This window comes from Protopterus annectens, chromosome 4.part0 (genome assembly GCF_019279795.1).
Source record: "Protopterus annectens isolate FY-2018-M chromosome 4.part0, PAN1.0, whole genome shotgun sequence".
Taxonomy (NCBI): Eukaryota; Metazoa; Chordata; order Ceratodontiformes; family Protopteridae; genus Protopterus; species Protopterus annectens.
The window spans coordinates 519,617,489-519,635,325 of NC_056733.1; the positions used below are offsets into that span (position 1 = coordinate 519,617,489).

The 17,837-nt window shown below is 42.3% G+C and overlaps 1 protein-coding gene across 1 annotated transcript in view; it reads right to left on the reverse strand.

Annotated features, from left to right (window-relative positions):
• Positions 1 to 17,837, reverse strand: part of DDX54 (DEAD-box helicase 54) — an 841,349-nt gene that overhangs the window by 706,870 nt on the left and 116,642 nt on the right. Inside the window, 2 exon segments of the mRNA XM_044068440.1 lie at positions 15,018 to 15,024; positions 16,409 to 16,424. Coding sequence (XP_043924375.1) covers positions 15,018 to 15,024; positions 16,409 to 16,424 — 23 coding nt within the window.

Genomic DNA, 17,837 nt, shown 5'->3' on the forward strand with positions numbered 1-17,837 from the left:
ACAACAGTCAGGAAATCCTTCTATGTGGCACACCTCATCACAAAGGGCTTTTCATCCAGAAAAAAGGAGGTCATTGTCCCTCTGTACTCATCCTCATTAGACCCATTATAGAATACAACGCCCATTTGGTATGTACCTCTCAAGACATCTGCAACAACTGGAAGGCCTCAGAAATACCTCACTAAAAGAATCACAGGCCTAAAGCAGATGCCTCGGCTGACCACCTTAAAAACTCCAGCTATACTCTGTCGCATATCGTCTACTCAGAGGCTATCTCTGCTTAACATACAAGGCCATGTCAAACCCAGAGCTGTTGGACATGCTACACTTAAAGAAATCCCAATCCCTCAGAGCTACACGCTCCAGGGATCTAAACCTTGTCATCACAATAAACAAAACATGCTGGAAGGATAGGTTCCTGACCCAGAGACTCCCCGGACTCTGGAATAGATTGCCCATACATGTCAAGCAGAGTGCCTCTTTGGACCTCTTCAAGAGGAACCTTGACGATTAGATGGGAGAAAGGAAATTCACCCCAGGGATCACGTCAGTCGCCTTGCTAGACAGGGGTCCAGGAAAGTAAATAATGTGGGATGAAATAGCCAGGGAATTGTTATGGCTAGGCTTGTATAGGCCCTAGGGCTGATAGCCTAGAACCAACCTATGCAAGATTCAAAGTTTGGAGCTGAGTGTGCAGAATTTGGTTGTTCTGCTGAGACAGTAAGTAAGGTGTCGGAGGCAGGTGCCACGGTTGAAGGTGTGACACATTGCGTAGGAGTGGTTACCAGTGTTGGCGAGGCCAGTCTGGAGCAATTAAAATCATTTTTGGTTTGTCCTGTTTGACTTTTAGTAGAATTTTAGAGAGCAGAGGCAGAGAGGGAAAGGCATAGACTGTTTTTTTCCAGCTGAAGGATACATCATCCACTTCCAGGCTTTTTTGTGAGGAGTTCTTGTGCAAAATTTGTCCAACTGATAATTCTGGGGTGAGGCAAAAAGATCTATGTCTGGGCTCCCCCATTTGCATGTCAACATGTTGAAAATCCGTGGTTCCAGTTTCCTTTCGTGTGGGTCCATGAGATTTCTGCTTAGTTCGTCTACCAGAGTATTCAGTTTTCCTGGCAGGAATTGTGCTTGTAGTTGTACTTGATAGGCCAAGGCCATGTTCCACAATGCCATATAGTCTGCAAAGGGGGTAGGAGTGTGTACCCCCATGCTTATGTACCACATAACCGTGGTGTCTGTCTTTATCATTAATTGCCCTGGATGAAGGTAGTCCTTGAAGGCTGTCAGTGCATTCTGTACAGCTAGCATTTCTTTTTGATTGATATAAAGGTGCGTTTGATTTGGGCTCCATTTGCCCTGAATGCAATTCCCTGCCAGATGTGCCCCCCCCCCCCAAGCATAGTCTGATGCGTCTGTAGTTAGGGTTTGGGTGGCAGGGGGTGGTGTGAATGGCAGTCTCTTGTTTTGGTGGCAGGCCTCTGCCCACCATAGGAACTCTAGTTACAGGCAAGGTATGACTGGAATCACTGTTTCCAGGCTGTGACAATGCTGACTCCATAGACTTATTATTTTTTTTTTTTAAGTACCACTGAAGTTTCCTCATATGCAGTTTTGCATATGGAATTAGAAGAATGCAGGTGGCCATGAACCCCAAGACTTGCAGTATTTGCTTTGCAGAAATTTTTGTGGCCACCTGTTTGAAGTAAGTCGCCAAATGAATTTGCTTCTCTGTCGTAAGGAAAGCCATCTGGGCAGTTGTATTCAAGCTTGCACCCAGGAATGTAATTTTTTGAGAGGGTACCAGTTGTGATTTCTTTTCATTTATAGTGTACCCTACACAAGTTAGAGCCCTTTTTACAAACGCCAGATGGTTTAGAAGAGTGTCCTTGTTTTCTGCCTGAATTAGATAATCATCCAGGTATGGATATAAATCCAAAAGCACAGGAGGAGGTAACACGCAGGAATTGACAAACTCCACAAAATAGCGTACCAGAAGTTTATTTGTCCGCTTTCATCAACCGACTTCCTCAGAATAAATCAACAATAAAATCTCAGTCTTAAATACACCTGTCAATAACACAATAACTCAATTAAATGCAATTACATACTTAATTAAATTAGGTCATAATTAAACATTTAAAGACATCTTATATAAAAAGGGAAGCTACATCAACCTTGTTGTTGACACACAATTTACATTCCTTCAAAAAACATTTAAGATTAATAAATTCATTCAGACCTGGTGTCCTGTCAGATTTCAACTTAATTTGCCAAATAGCTTCTCTTTGCTCTAAAAAGTTTTTAAAATCCCCATCTCTCATGTCAATGGAACATACTTCTAATACAGAAAAAGAAATTTTTTAAAAAAAACACAAATAGAGGAATGCTTAAATAAAGCATTAGTCCCATCCTTTGTTTTTATCGCGTACAAATGCTCTTTAATGCGAGTACTTAATCTCCTAGTGGTTTATTCTGAGGAAGTCGGTTGATGAAAGCGGACAAATAAACTTCTGGTACGCTATTTTGTGGAGTTTGTCAATTCCTGCGTGTTACCTCCTTCTGTGCTTTTGGATTTATTTAGTTTCACCAAGTATGGATATATTTGAATATTTCTTTGCCTGTAAAAAGCAATTACTGGAGCCAGGCACTTTGTAAAGACCCTGGGCGCAGTAGATAAGCCAAAGGGCAGTGCAGTGAACTGGTAATGCAAGTAGCCTGCTTTGAAGCGGAGGTATCTTCTGCAAGATTCCCTGATTGGGATATGCAGGTACGCCTCTTTTAAATCTAGAGTTGCAAACCAGACATCTTTGCCTAGCATAGGAAGTAAATTGTGAAGAGTCAGCATCTTGAATTTTGGAATGTCCAGAAAGGAGTTTACAGTAGGCAAGTCCAGGATTGGACGCCATAATTTGTCTTTTCTGGGTACCAGGAAAAATCTTGAATGGAAAACTTGTCCTTTTCCTCTTCTGGTACTGGTTGAATAGCCCCCATGCTCATGAGGGAAAGTATTTGTTTCTGGGTCTCTGCCCACCGATTTGGTGGCAGGTCTGGCCATCCGTTTGGAATTGGCAATGTGTGAAAATGAAATCAGTACCCCTGGGATACTATATTTAAAACCCATTTGTCCTGGGTTATAAGTTGCCAGTTTCTTGCATGAAGTGCCAGTCTTCCCCCCAAAGGGGTAGGCTAAAAGGTAAGTGCTTGGTAAGTGTAAAGGGAAGTCACTGAGACTGCTAACCATAGGGAGGTGTCTTGTTGTATCCAAATTTGGAAGAGGAGGCACCCCATTGTTTTGTTCTGAAAGTCCCTTGTGACTGAAACTTGGAGCCTTTGGAATGTCTGGGTTTGACTTGAGTGGCTCTTGAAGGAACTGGAAAGGACCAGTTGTTAGTAGGCCAGTGCCTACTAAATCTTGGAGATTGCACTTGTAAGAAATATTTCACAGTTTGCATAGATTTAGCTTTATCTTCCATCTTTTTTAAAACTTCTTCAGCCTTATTACCAAAGAGACGGTCCTGCTGTAAAAGAGCATCCAACAATTTTGCTTTAACATGATCAGGCAGATTTTGCTCTTTCAGCCAAGCATGCCTTCTTAGTACAGACCCAGTAACAGCAGCCCTGCAAGAGGCCTCCAAAAAATCAAAACCACATTGCAAAGTATGTATTCCAACTTGTTCAGCTGAATGCAATAAATCCTGTAAATCTTTGTTTTCCACACAGTCAGAAAACAACAATTTTCTGTTTAAGCAGTCCCATGATATGCTGTTGATATTTTAGCATATGAAATTGACAGTTTAAAGCCCCAATTGCCAAGGTTGCAGAAGTGTAAACCTTCTTACCCCATCTATCCAGCGCCCTGAAATCTGTATCAGAAGGGGTAGGATTTTTAGCTATAGAAGCCTTAATGCCCTTGAGACCCTGAGAAATGGTTTCAGGATCTGCAACAGGATTTTTGAAAAGGAATTTGTGGGAGTAAGGAACCCTGTACCTGTCTGGCTTACAAGGAGCCGGAGGCATAGAATCAGGAGCCATACTAGATTCTGGAAAAACATCAACAATGTCGAGAACAGGAGGTATAGCCAAAGGTCTATGCTGAGGAAGAAGAAAATCCCCAAGTCTCTTTTTAGATTCAGAGAAATCCTGACTTTCCCAGTGGAAATGTTCCCCAAAAGAAAAATCCTCACGGGGAGAAGCAGAAGGAATGGAATCTTCTGCATCAGAGTCCTCATAAGTAGGTATAGACAATTCCTGTTCATTAGAAGAGTCAGAAGAAATAGAATCCTGTTCAGAAGATTCATAACCAATGTCTTGCCTAGGCCTCTAAGAAGGGGGGGGGGGGGTTGGCTACCCCTTATCAGAGTAATTAAATCTTTAGCCATTTTGATCATTGGTTTATTAGGCATAGGGGCCTGCACATATGGCCCAGGCGTCAGTTTTTTTAGGCATAGGTTGAGATTTTGGCCTTAGTTTTGAAAATGTCGTCGGTCTAATATACAAAGCTGTAGGCCTGAATGTCGTCCGTCTAATATACAAAGCTGTAGGCCTGAAAACACCCTCAGAAGCCGGGCTCCGGACCATTCCAAGGTAGAGACATCTGCTGGTTCCATAACTGAAGCATCTCGCGGCATACCGGACTCGAATGGGTCTCAGTAGAGGCCTGCGGAATCAGAAGTAGCTGGTATCAGGGGCTGCGAAAGCATCTCACTGAGTACCGGCAAACTGGCGACTGGCTTAGAAGCGTCACCGGCAGTTTTGGACCTAAACAGCCTCTGTTTTTCTTTGCGTTTTTTTAGGGATTCCGGTAGTCTTGATTGCTAACCAACAACATTTCTGGATAATTAAAGCGTGAGCCAAAATATTTAGAAGCAAAAATGTACCGAAGTTTGACAGTGAGTTAAAGCACAAAACCGACAGCAAGGTATGTTATGGTCAGGGCCTAGGCAAGGAATACAGTACAAATGAAAATCCTTATGAGGTATTTGCTTCCCACAAGTAATGCAATTATTAACTTTTACCGACATCAGTAAGGAGCAAGAAAAAGTTTCCCCAATGGGGTACTTAGCTTTTTAGTTGAAGACTTCGGATCTGAAACTCAAAAATGAAAATTTCAGGAGTCGGCCGACCGGTACTTGCGAACTGCTTCTGCTTCAGGCACCACGTGGCAAGAAAGACTGATGCAATGGCGCCGGCTGCATGTTTTATACCCTTGATGTCATGGAAGAAGGGACTGCAACTGACGTAGGACCCAAGACTTTGTTACTCAGGCCGACTGAGGGCACCTGCCAGCAGATTACCCAAATGTAATGACTGCAACAGTGAAACACGAAGAACATCTACAAAATGCTCCCACAGAAGACAGGCTGATAAGGCAGAAAATTGACACAATGGAAGAGCATGAGAAGCAGAGGTTAAGCATACAAGATAATGTAGAACATCAGAAAGCAGAATCTGAAGAGTTATCAAACCTTACATAGCAGAACAGTAAGAAAACTCTCATTTAGACAAATAACACTCTCTAGTAGCTGGTCATTGCCTTTCTTTAAAGTTTCTTTTTCCTAAATCTTTTATTGGTTCTGTGATGCCCGTGCACTGACCCAGCAATCAAGGAGCCTCAATCCTCACCACTAACACCAGTGAGGGGCATCCATATAGGGAAAAGATAAATACACACACAGTAATTTCCCTTAAGAGCACACAGAAGTCAGTCTAGGGCTGGTTTCTCCCTTTCTCTCCAGGTCCCCAATAAGACTCCCCACTGGCACAGCTATAGGGTCCAGATCTCAGCCTAGTGGGCAAGCTAAAACCTCCAGCACCCCTATCTGTCTAACCAGTGTTTCTTGTCCCTGCCTAAGTAGCTGACACACACACACACACACACACACACACACACACACACACACACACACACACACTTTGAGATAAGAGTTATATACAACCACACAGACACTCCTGGGGAAGGCTGGTACAGGTTCTCCAGCTGCCCCCCTTTTGCCCAGACTATACGGTAGTACCACTTGCTACCACCCACTAATATTTATCAGCTACTAAATGGCCCTTATGAAAAGGTGTCCAATTATACTATGCAATATTATTATACAAATGGTAAGTGTGACTGAACAGCAAGGCTATTGGAGTGGCTTTCTACAATATCACTAAATACATGCAATGTACTCAGAGCTTAAATTATCTGTACACAAAACAGCCACAGTTGAAAGGTTTAAAAAATATTTAATAATAAAAACACAAAACAATACTTCTTACTACACAGTGCTAGTCAAGAGTTCAGACACAGGAAAATGCTTAAAGTAATACAGTAGAATAGTTATGGCATCAATACAGAAAACAACTGTCTAAGCTTCCTATTTCCTAGCTATTTCCAACAGAGACACTGTTCTAAAATAAACTTACATATAGAGCAAGACAGTGCTAGTGATGGTGGATGTTCTCAAGACAAATGCTAAATGCTCTCATTCTTTCTGTCCAAAAATTGATAACACAATACCACTGATTAATTTCAGATTGCATCATTTCGTTCTGGTTCCAAGGCTAACAGCCCTTTTGATCTTGCCAATGGTCAGGAAGCCAGAGCAATAAAAGAAATTATACATGTAAATTCTAGCCATTAACTCTGGCCTCAAAACAATAGGCAGAATGCCTCCCCCTAGGCATCTCGGCTGTGAGTTTTAGATCAAAGAATTTTGCAATGCTTGACTTATCAGCTTTCTTACAGTAGAGTGCACTGTTAATTTTTTTTCAGTTCAACATCCAATACAGTCTTTTCACATTTAAGAGAACAAGCCTGTGGCTTGCATTAACATTTACAAATGACAAAATTATCTACAAAATTCTAATTAGCTAGGCTGGCAGCCTTCATCTATATTCACACCCCCCACCCCCTGCAGAACTCTAGCCAGTTTTTCAAGTAACCCTTCAGAAACGTTAGGTCAATCTGAATCTACCTTATCCCATTCCCTGTCTTGAGAGCCCCTCTGCACTGGCATTGCTAATCCCACTGTGGTGCTGCACTGACATATCATATGCCTGCAACCCTAGGCTCCATCTTAGCAACTTGGCATTTTGCTGGCTGTCTGTTTAATCATGTTAGGGGACTGTGATCTGTCACTACAGTGAATTATCTTCCATACAGATAAGTCTGAAGTTTTTGCAGTGCCCACACTATGGCTAGACATTCCTTTATTACAGCTGCATATAATTTCTCCCTGGGTTGGAGCCTACGACTGACGTAAACCACTGAGTGCTCTTCTCTCTCTAAAGAAATCCGGCTAAGTACAGCCCCTACCCCACGGTTCGAAGCATCCACCTGCACAACACTGTTGGAAGCATCCGCCTGCACAACAAAGTCTTTGCTGTTCTGGACTGGCTAACACACGGGGTCCTCCCAAAGCTTCCTTAAGCTCTTGGAATGCCTGCTCACATGCTGGGGTCCACATTACCTTATATGGCCTGTTTTTCCTTGTCAGGTCTGTGAGGGGAGCAGCTATGGTACTATAACTGGGGACAAACATTCTGTAGTACCATGCTGTCCCTAAGAATGCCCTCGCCTGCTTTTTGGTAGCAGGTACAGGCCATGCCTGAATGGCTTCCACTTTGGCAGGTTCTGGCCTGATAGTGGTAGGAGACCTCTGCCATACCCACCTGACCTCTGTAGTCTGCCCAGCACCTCCCCGACATGTTGAAGGTGCTCTTGCCAGGAACAGCTGTAGATAGCAATATCATCTAGGTAAGCAAGGGCAAACCCTCCTGCTCCTGCTAGGATATGATCTACCACCCTCTGGAAAGTCACTGGGGCATTTTTCATCCCAAAATCATCATTGTGAACTCATACAAGCCAAAAGGAGTCACAAAGGCTGACTTCTCTCTAGCAGTGGGAGTCAAGGGCACCTGCCAGTAACCCTTGGTAAGTTCAATAGTTGTAAGATACTCTGCCCCAACCAGCAGCTCTAGGGTCTCATTTGTCCTAGGCATGGGGTATGCATCTGACTCTGTGTAACCAATTTCCTGTAGTCCACACACAACCTGGTGCTGCCATCCTTCTTTGGCACCAGCACCACCGGGGAGGCCCAGGGACAGTTGGACTCGAATTACCCCTAGTTCCAACATTTCCTGCATCTCCTCCATCAGAATCTGTTTGACTCTCTCAGGCACCCTATAAGGGGCCTGCCAAATAGGCCTTTGGGGTCCTGTATCCACCTGGTGCTGCACCAGGTGGGTGCACCCTAATTTCCCCAGTGAACATGTCCCAAAGATCCTGTAGCACTGCTCAGATTTCTCGAACCTGGGTAGAAGATAGCTGCTGGGATATTGCTACCCCTTCCATGGAGGTATCAGTCAGAGACTCACTGAGGAGATCAGTCACCAGTTTTCCCTCAGATGACTCCTGCAATCCACTGCAAATGCTCAGCACAAGGTCCTCCCTATCATGGTAAGGTTTCATAGGTTCATACTAGGCTAACTGCCCTGGGGCATTTATAAGCATAGCCCGATTGTGTTTGGCTTACGCCACCCCTTGATTTGAGTATACTGTGCCCTTTTTAAAGTTTAGTTTACTGTGCCTCTGTCTAATAGTGACACGGAAGTAATCCCCGGGACAAACCTATGATCCTCCATCCACTCGTCAAGATTCTTCTTGGAGAGTCAGTGAGGTGCTCTGCCTAACATGAACTGGAATTCTATTCCAGAGCGAAGGGAGCCTCTGGGTTATGAATCTGTCCCTCCAGCATGTTCTATTTATTTCTGTGCTGAGGTTCAAGTCCCTCGAGCACGTGGCTCTAAGGGATTTAGATTTACTGAGGTGGAGCATGTCCATTAATTCTGGGTTGGACATAGCTTTATATGTCAGGCATAGATCACCTTGAAGTAGGCAGTATGCAACTGAATAGAGCTGGAGTTTTTTTAACCGAGCAGCATATGGCATCTGTTTGAGTCCCTTGATCCTCCTGGTGAGGTACTTTTGGGGTCTTTCTAATTGCTGCAGTTGTCGGGTACAGTACATCTCAAAGGGGGCATTGTATTCTATGATGGGCCTGGTGAGGGATGAATATAGGGGCACGATTACCTCTCTTGATCTAGATGTGAATCCTTTCATGATGAGGTGGGCTATGTAGAAGGTCTTTCTAACCACTTTGGCAATGTGGTTGTCAAAGGAGAGATTGCTATAAACTTGGGTCCCCAGATCCCCAATTACTTTCTCTGTACTTAATGGGTTACCACCTATGTGGTAATTTGTGGGCACATTGTTTTTGCCAAAGGGTATGACTACACTTTTTGGCATTTAGCTTTAGACCATGGCTCTGGCACCAGTTATCCGTCTCTGCGAGACCTTTTTGAAGGATGTTTGTGTCAGCTGGAGAGTCTATTATGGTGCCCAGTTTGCAGTCATCTGCGAACTTGTGAGCCATAGTCCTCCCGCGTTGGCCTGTACCTCAGAAAAGTAAATACTGAACAAGAGAGGTCCCAGGACAGAATCTTGTGGGATGCCACTTGTGACCGGTTTCGAGTCTGACATGGCTCCAGCAACTCTGACTCTGTGGGTTCTGTCTTTGAGCCACTTTGCGACCCATCTTGTGACATAGGGGTTTATATTTAGGCTGGATAGCTCTTCTATGATGCCTGAGTGGGGTATTGTGTCAAATGCCTTTGTGAGGTCCAGATAGGCTGTGTGGAGCAGACACCGGGGGAACCCGAATGAAACTAGGGATAGATAACTAAAAGACTATTTAAAGAAACTATCCTAAAGAAAAAATAAGGGGATTTTAGAGTTTGATAACTACAAAAGATCACTAACCTGCAGAGCCGGTAGAAACAAGCACCTCGCAGCTAAAGCGGCAAACAAGATCTGGGTATTTACCGCCTAGCATTGTGGGATATAGGGGAGCCTTGAGCCGGTAAAAATAGCTCTCGAGCTTTAGTATTGGCCGAGTCGGAGCCGAGGATTGGCTCCGAACCCATCCAGCAAGAATGAAGGCGAGATTGACAACTTAACATTGTACATTAATGCAAAGCTCCTTATTCCAACAACCTTTTTAAATAAGCAGCACCAGCTTCTTAAAAATGTTGTCAATACAAAATGCAGACCTGCAATGAACTGTACTGGAACATTGGGTCTATATCATGTGGATGAACTGTAATAAGTCAGACTACGTAAATGTCGAACCCGGAAGTTAACACACAGACTAGCAATTTTTTTTTCCCCAGGGGGAAAAAAAAATATATCGCTGTTCTGGTACAAAACCAAAAAACACACGTACACTTCAAACTGTTCCTAATGTGGGGGGGCTTCACCCCCCCCCCCAACACACCTCCTACTTAAATATACCAACTCCAAGATCATACCACAGTGGAGGAAATAGCAAACCGCAGAAATGACCCACCAATTTTTTTCCTTGGGGAAAAAAAAAAAAAAAAAAAAAATCGGTGTTCCACGCCTTCACTATTTTCACATTTCGAACTTCCCAGTTCGATGTTACAGCGTTCGGAAACCTCTGCGTTCGAACTCCTGATATAGACCTGGAACATTAGTGTCTACAATTGTAATCAAAAATAATCATTATCTCAAGAAACTAGGATGTAGCACTTTGGTCTTGAGATAGTCAAATAAACCAAGTGGAAAAAAAATCTTGTTTTGAAGTTCATGAGTATGGACAATCAACAGCAGCATTTGACAATTATCAAAGGGAAACAACAACACAGCATTTTGGTCTGAACAAAAAGATACCCAGTGTTTACAAATGAACCGATTTACTTCTTTTTTTTGGCTGCTCCCATTAGGGGTCGCCACAGCGGATCATCCGTTTCCACTTCTTCCTGTCCTCTGCATCTTGCTCTGTCACACCAACCACCTGCATGTCATCTCTCACCACATCCATAAACCTCATCTTAGGCCTTCCTCTTTTCCTGTTACCTAGCAGCTTCATCCTTAGCATCTTTTTCCCAAATATACTCTAATCCTACATAATTCAATGTAAAAAGAGGATCATACAGAAGCAACTTTAAGCTCTTTATTCCTCCTAGATCCTGGATTCTCTCCCGTGCATACAGTACATCGGGCAACGAGCACCCCTCAGCACTCGTTGTCATAGCAGGTATGGGTTTTACAGGGTCAGGTTGCTAGCCTGAGGCTCAACCCTCCTCAGAGGGTGTACCACACACACTTACACCTAGGGCCAGTTTAGTGAGTCCAATCCACCTACTGCATGTCTTTGGAATGTGGGAGGAAACCCACATGAATGCAGGGAGGACAGGCAGACTCCACACAGAAGGCAACCTAGCAGAGAATCGAACCGACGAACCTCTTGCTGTGAGACAACAACACTAAATTGTTACATCACTGCACAGTCCAAGCTCTTTATTAAAGGGGAAAATAGTAAATTACATTGCATTCACAAACACCAAGCTGAAACATACTTAACTCTGCAATTCATAGTTATGTAAAAAGCAGGTGACAAAGTATTTTAAAGCGATCATAGGGAAGCAATAACAGTTTTTAAGAATAAACACTGCTTTCACAAAATACAGCATCTATACGTTCTACTTACTGGTTCATGATGGTTTACTCTGTGTGGCAGAAAGATTACTGCAACTACAGCATTACAGTCAAGCAAAGTACAGTACGACCAGGCTACATCAATCTGTATAAAATGCTTATTAGCAAAGTCAGTTTAGTAATAATTCCTCCTGTCAAACCATTATCTCAGAGGGTGTCATTCATTCAGTAATTCATTCAGAGACCATGGTGGTTAGTGAGGTACAGACGACTTCAAGTACATTAAAAGTGCAATGAAGCTGGTTATCATAAACATACGAAATCAATTAAAAAGAAGCAGATAAACATCTTATAAAACAGTCAGCCTGGCCCTGATGAAAGTTTACTCACTGTTGATTGTGTGAGGCGTCTCTGTGTCCTTAATTTGATCTCTTGTTTCAGCAAGCCTAGAACCATTTGGATGACCACTTTCTATTCTGAGCAGCCTGTAAATATTCATCATTCCCCCCCGTACTATCTTGGGTTAACTACCAATTTTACTTTTGAAATAAGCCACTTTAGTACTTTTTGGAAAGACGTGTAAATATTATTTTTGAAACAAATGCTAACATTGCTTCCATATTTATTAGGGAGCTATACCCTACAATACGACAACAAAGTTAAATCCTTCATTGTGCCAGGCAACTGTGTGATGTACTTGTGTCATGGTGTAAGTGAGCACATTGCATCTGCATCGATTCTTCTGGTATTCAAAGAATAGGTCATTCTGCTGCTCACAGCAATTAAGGGCATTTTACGCAACAAAGTACAACTAATGATTCCTCTGAGTGATCTATCCAAGCATATGTATGCAGGAGAGAGAGGTTTAAGGGAAACCTACTCGGGTGTGCTGGGGGAAAGAGTAGACAGACCGAATGAGATAAGAAGGCTAGAACTGATAAAACTGAGGAGAAAAACAGCAAAGTGATGAATCAAGGGAGGATTCAAGCATCCCATAAATAGGACTATAGTGACCCAGCATCCCTCTTTTGTAGCCAGAATTCTGCAATAAACATCAATATTACTGTGCAAGAACTTTACCATGATAACCATGTGAAATGTTGGTAACGACTAGCTCGAGTCCTAAAACACGGAGACTGAATAGCCAAAAATCAGACTTGCATATATTAAGTTTGAGATGGCCATTTCCCAGAATATTCCCTGCCTGCCCCTGCAAAAAAGTTTAAAGTAGAGCGATGTTCGAGATTCGCCCTTCTCTTGAATTTTCAGTGTGTCAGCACTCAGTGCAGACATTTTAATAGGAAGCCCTTTACCATACAACACCCACTCGCCCACCACTGCTTCTTTAGGTTATTGTAATTTCATATTCATTACTTCAGTAATACTGTCCGGCTGTCTAAGTACTTGCTGCCCCATTATTCTGCTTTCAAATTTTCCCAGTATCAGAGACCTCTCCTGTGGATCCTGTTCCCATTACATAACCAAAGTATTAGAATTTTACTTTTACTAGCAGACCTTCCAATGAAAAGTCTGGATTTATTTCCTTAAGTACTGACAAAACTTGATCTAAAAATATTAATTTTCTACTGCACAGCTGTATTTGCAATCCAAGCCCCACAACCATACGTTATTGCTGGGAAAGCCACTGCACTGACGATAACATTTGCTGGCTAAGCAAATCCAGACTTCCCCACAGTTTTCCTCACAAGAAAAAAGTACTTTAAATTATATTGATACAATCACTATCCGCAAATATCTCGAAACCCAGAAAAATACAACTGGTCACTGCCTTCAATTCTCAATCTACAAAGAATTGAAAGGCAGATATTGAAAATGAGCAACAAACCAGCTTTTACATTTTCTACTTAATTCCAGCATCTGATTGGTCTAACCTAGCATTTTGCATGACATATTTCCGCATATAAATAAAGTAGGTTGACAATATACAGTCTAGTGGCACTCCTTTCCCAAAACTAGACATTCTGTATTTGGTTTTATCTGCTGCATCTTGACCTGCATACATATTCCTTAGGAAGCAAATAAGGTGACTCTGCATCTTCAAATCCACTAACAGCCTGCCACAGCTTGATATCATCCACATAGTCAAAGGCTTTCAAGTAGTCAATAAATCAAAAGTAATACTTTCTGCCATTGCTTTGGTTTGGTTTCTCAGCTATCCAGAGGTTGTTGGCAATTTGATCTCTAGTGCCTCTTCCCCCTTCTAAAACCAGTCTGTACACCTGTCAGTGAGGGATAATATACACAAATTCGCTGCTGATCATATGAAAATGACATTGCTTTTACAACCATGCTGCTCACAAAAGGAGAAACAAAAAATGTAAATAAGTGGAAATGACAACCGGTTTAGTACCGCATTTAATGGAAAGCAATTACACTAGCTCCTGTAACAGGTATATTTCTATGGCTTAACTGTAAGCAACTAACTCTAATGAACAGCAATTGAGCTGTCAATTTCATCTGTTATGTGGCTGCCAACTACAAAGGCTTTCTGAGCATGCTTATAAAGTGGCAGCAAATCTTTTAGAAAAAAGTCCCATTTGCATGTAAGCTGTTCTAATAAACCCAACTTCTTGTACATATATATGCTAAAGTCTGAACATCTGTCCTATTTTTCCCCCCTCGCCATCTGTCCTAATTCTTGGGAAAGGGGCTATGGATTATAATGCCTCAAGAGCTAAACTGCTCAATCTTCCTGCCAATTTCTCATGAATTTTTTTTTTTTTTTTTAAAGCCACCTTAGGAATGCAGCACCTTCCTTGTGCTGTACCACTGTATGAGAAGTGAAATATGAATCAAAGCAGGAGGTGGGAAATATAAATGTGCGACCTGCTGAACAACCAACAATGCATGCTCCCACCCCTAATCCTGAGCAACCTACAACTCCAAATCTTAGCTCATTGCTCTTCTAGACTTGCTCTTCTCCTAAAACCCAAAATCTAAGATTATGCTCCCCCAAATGGTCTGTAAAGTCATACACTATACTCTAGCTTCTTACCAAATGCTCATGTGGCACTCCCAGGGACTTTTCTGAACACAAGAATGAAATCCATTTCCAGTGTCTGTATTTGCAAACAAATTAAGTACAACAGCTACACACTTTCCTTCTCTAAACCTCACCTGCCATGAACTCGTGTTTCTAGCATTCTGCTCCCCTCCAGTGGCAGATGAAGGTTATCTCACTTCAACACCTGCTTAGCCAGGAATTAATATTTACCTGGAATGGTGTACCTCATTGTCTGTATGCCTAGAAATAGGGGAAACAGAGTCAGTACTTCAGCAACTACTGCCTGACAAAGGGCACCTTGAGTGACATTTTTCCTATAAAAGCACAATTTAAATTTCTCCAATACTTAGTTGCACTCAGAACAACTAGTTTACATTGACAAGCACTGTCAAAATAGTTGGAAACCAGATAACTCCTGACAGTGATTGATATTCTCACTCCAACTGTCTAATCAATAAAAAAGGGTATGTTGCTATGGATATGAACTTTCCTACTGTCTCCATTACTGGCCTGGTAGAGGCAAAGCTCTCACATAAAAGTATGCCTAATGTCAATAAGGTTGTCAGTAGTACACACGCTGCACCCATCACGCACAATTCAAAGCAGACAAAATGACCCACATATACGGAGGTACTTGCAGGTAACCATCCTAAACCACAAAAGACCTCCTACACAAAGTACACAACCAATAGCCCCAAATGCGCTCTTTCAAAACACCCACATCAACACAGAAGAGCTACATCTCATGGAGCCTTTACCTCTAATAAGCCCATAAGGCAAGCCTTCACACAATCCAACATTCTAGTCATTGGAGACTCCACACCATCATGAGACACACTGATGTCCCTCTCATCAGGCTGAGTTAGGAGAAAGTTACAGCCAGTTGCTTATCAGGGGCTAGGATCTGCCACATTACGCATGCCCTCTGGTCACTGGACCACAATTACCAATATGACTCAGTCATGGTCCATGTGGGAGTAAATGACCTGAGACATACCTCCCTAGACTATATGAAGCGAGACAACATGTAGCTCTAGGAATGTCTCTCTCAGGCTGGTATGAACCTAGCATTGAGCAGCATTTTACCTTCTCCAAGGATGATGTCACAATATGAACAAAAGATGACTGGCTTTAATAACTGGCTTAGTTTCTGATGTCATTCTAAGGGGGGTGTAATATTTGTCAGCATGGAAGAAGAAGACCAACAAACCATGCTGCTTTGCCAGGGATGGTCTGCACCTCTCCCCTCTAGGCTTTCAAATATTAGCCAAACATAGTCTTACCCCATAGTGCCTTTTTTAGGCAAAGCCAAACAAAATACTTCCAACAAAGCAAATCAAAACCAAGAAAATCTAAAGGTATTACTGCTCAATGCTAGGAGTCTAAACAACTCCATTCCCTAGAAACTCTCTTTACCTTACAGAATGCTGACGTCTGTACAGTCACTTAGACATAGTTTAAAGCCTCGGAGAGCACACCAACAGTGCAAGGTTATAATGCCTTCCACGCATTTAGATGAGCTACTTCACAGGCAGGGACTAAAGGTGGAAATGTCTCTATTTATATCAAAAAATAAATATACTTCAAGGCTGGTTAAACAGAACAATGTACTTGAGCAACTCCATGTTCAAATCACCATAGGTAAAATCCAATACCACTTCCTTGCAAGCTATAGGTCCCCATATATGACCCAGGAAATCCATACCAAAACACTAACCATGCAACCCAATACCGTATTCACGGTTGACTAATTACCCCACTATTAACTGGTGGAAATCCTATGAGACACCACATGTACATGCACAGAGAGATTCTTGGATTTTTGTCAACACAAATTCCCTGGACCAGACAGTCAATACACCAACCAGGGGTGCAACCATACTGGACATGGTACTCACTAATATGAGAGACTATTGCACACTCCCTACTGTAATGCCTTCCCTGGTAAGGTCAGACCACAAAATGGTCTCCTGTGAAGTAAAAATAAAACCCAAGCCCCCAGCTAAATCTGGAATATTCAGGAACTATTCCAAGGCTAACCTCCTACTATTAAATGAGAATCTGGCAAAATTTCAAGGCCCCATAAACCCAGAGAGCACTGCTGCCTATGCAGAACTGTTAACAAAAATCCTGTACAAGCATGTTAATGGCTGCATAGAGGCAGCTGTACTCACCAGGAAGTAGTACAGAGAATTAACTCAAAACAACAAGCCACCCTGGTGGAATCAAAAAATCAATAGACTGCATAACCGGAGGAAGAAGATCATGGCAAAAACTAGGAGGTGCAGCACCTAGCAGGGTAAAAGCACTCTCAAACTAAAACAACTCAGAGGACAAATAAAGTCTGCCAAATCAGAGGTAAATCTGGCCTCCCAGGCCAATGATAACCACAAAGCATTCTTTAGCTATGTCCGCAACCACAAAGACAACACCCAATTGTGTGCAGAGCTCAATCTAAATGGAGCCACCTATACCAATCCAGAAGATATAGCAAACCTCCTGGCTGATAATTTCAGCTGCAACTTTTCCCCTCTCTCCCCCTCAACCTTCCCTCGGGAAATAACATGAAATATAACTCCTCCTACTATCACTAGGTAACATGTCCTTAATGCTCCAAGACCAAGAACTCTGCATCAATGGACCCAGACAATATCCAGGATGCCTTCTAGGCAGCATGAAATATATCCTATCAGAGCCTCTGGAACTGTTCACTATTGGGGGAGATAGTAATGAACTGGCAGATTTTATTGGAGATGGCTTGTAAGGTCATGGCATTTTTCTTTGATGCTGAGGATATAGTGGGCAGTCCATTTGCCTATGGCAGCTTTGGATGGCTTGGGCAGAAGAGTTGATAGTGTGTTAGCCCAAAACAGTTGTGTGTTGATCTTTTGCAAGTACTTTGAATTTGTAGTCGAAAGTTAAGAGATTGGTCAAGGCTGCTATGTGCTTTCTGCATTTCTTATTATAATTCAATACTCTTACCTTTCTGTCTATACATGTAAAACCATTTACAGTCTAAAATAAGGATAGTGTAGCCATGATAAGAAATTATTCCCACCTATTATATATTATAGTTTTAAAATGTCCGCTTTCGTGTTACATGCAACCACTAATACAGTTGCTTCTTGTCATCTCCATTTGAACCTATGCCACATTTTACAAGGCTTTTTGTTTTAATGTAAATCCTCAAAAAGAAAACTAAACACACCCTAGAGCACTCCCATAACGTATTACCTTAAAACAAATACAAAACTATGCACATCTTCAAATAATGAAGCTTAACCCTCCTGATAGGAACCACCGTCC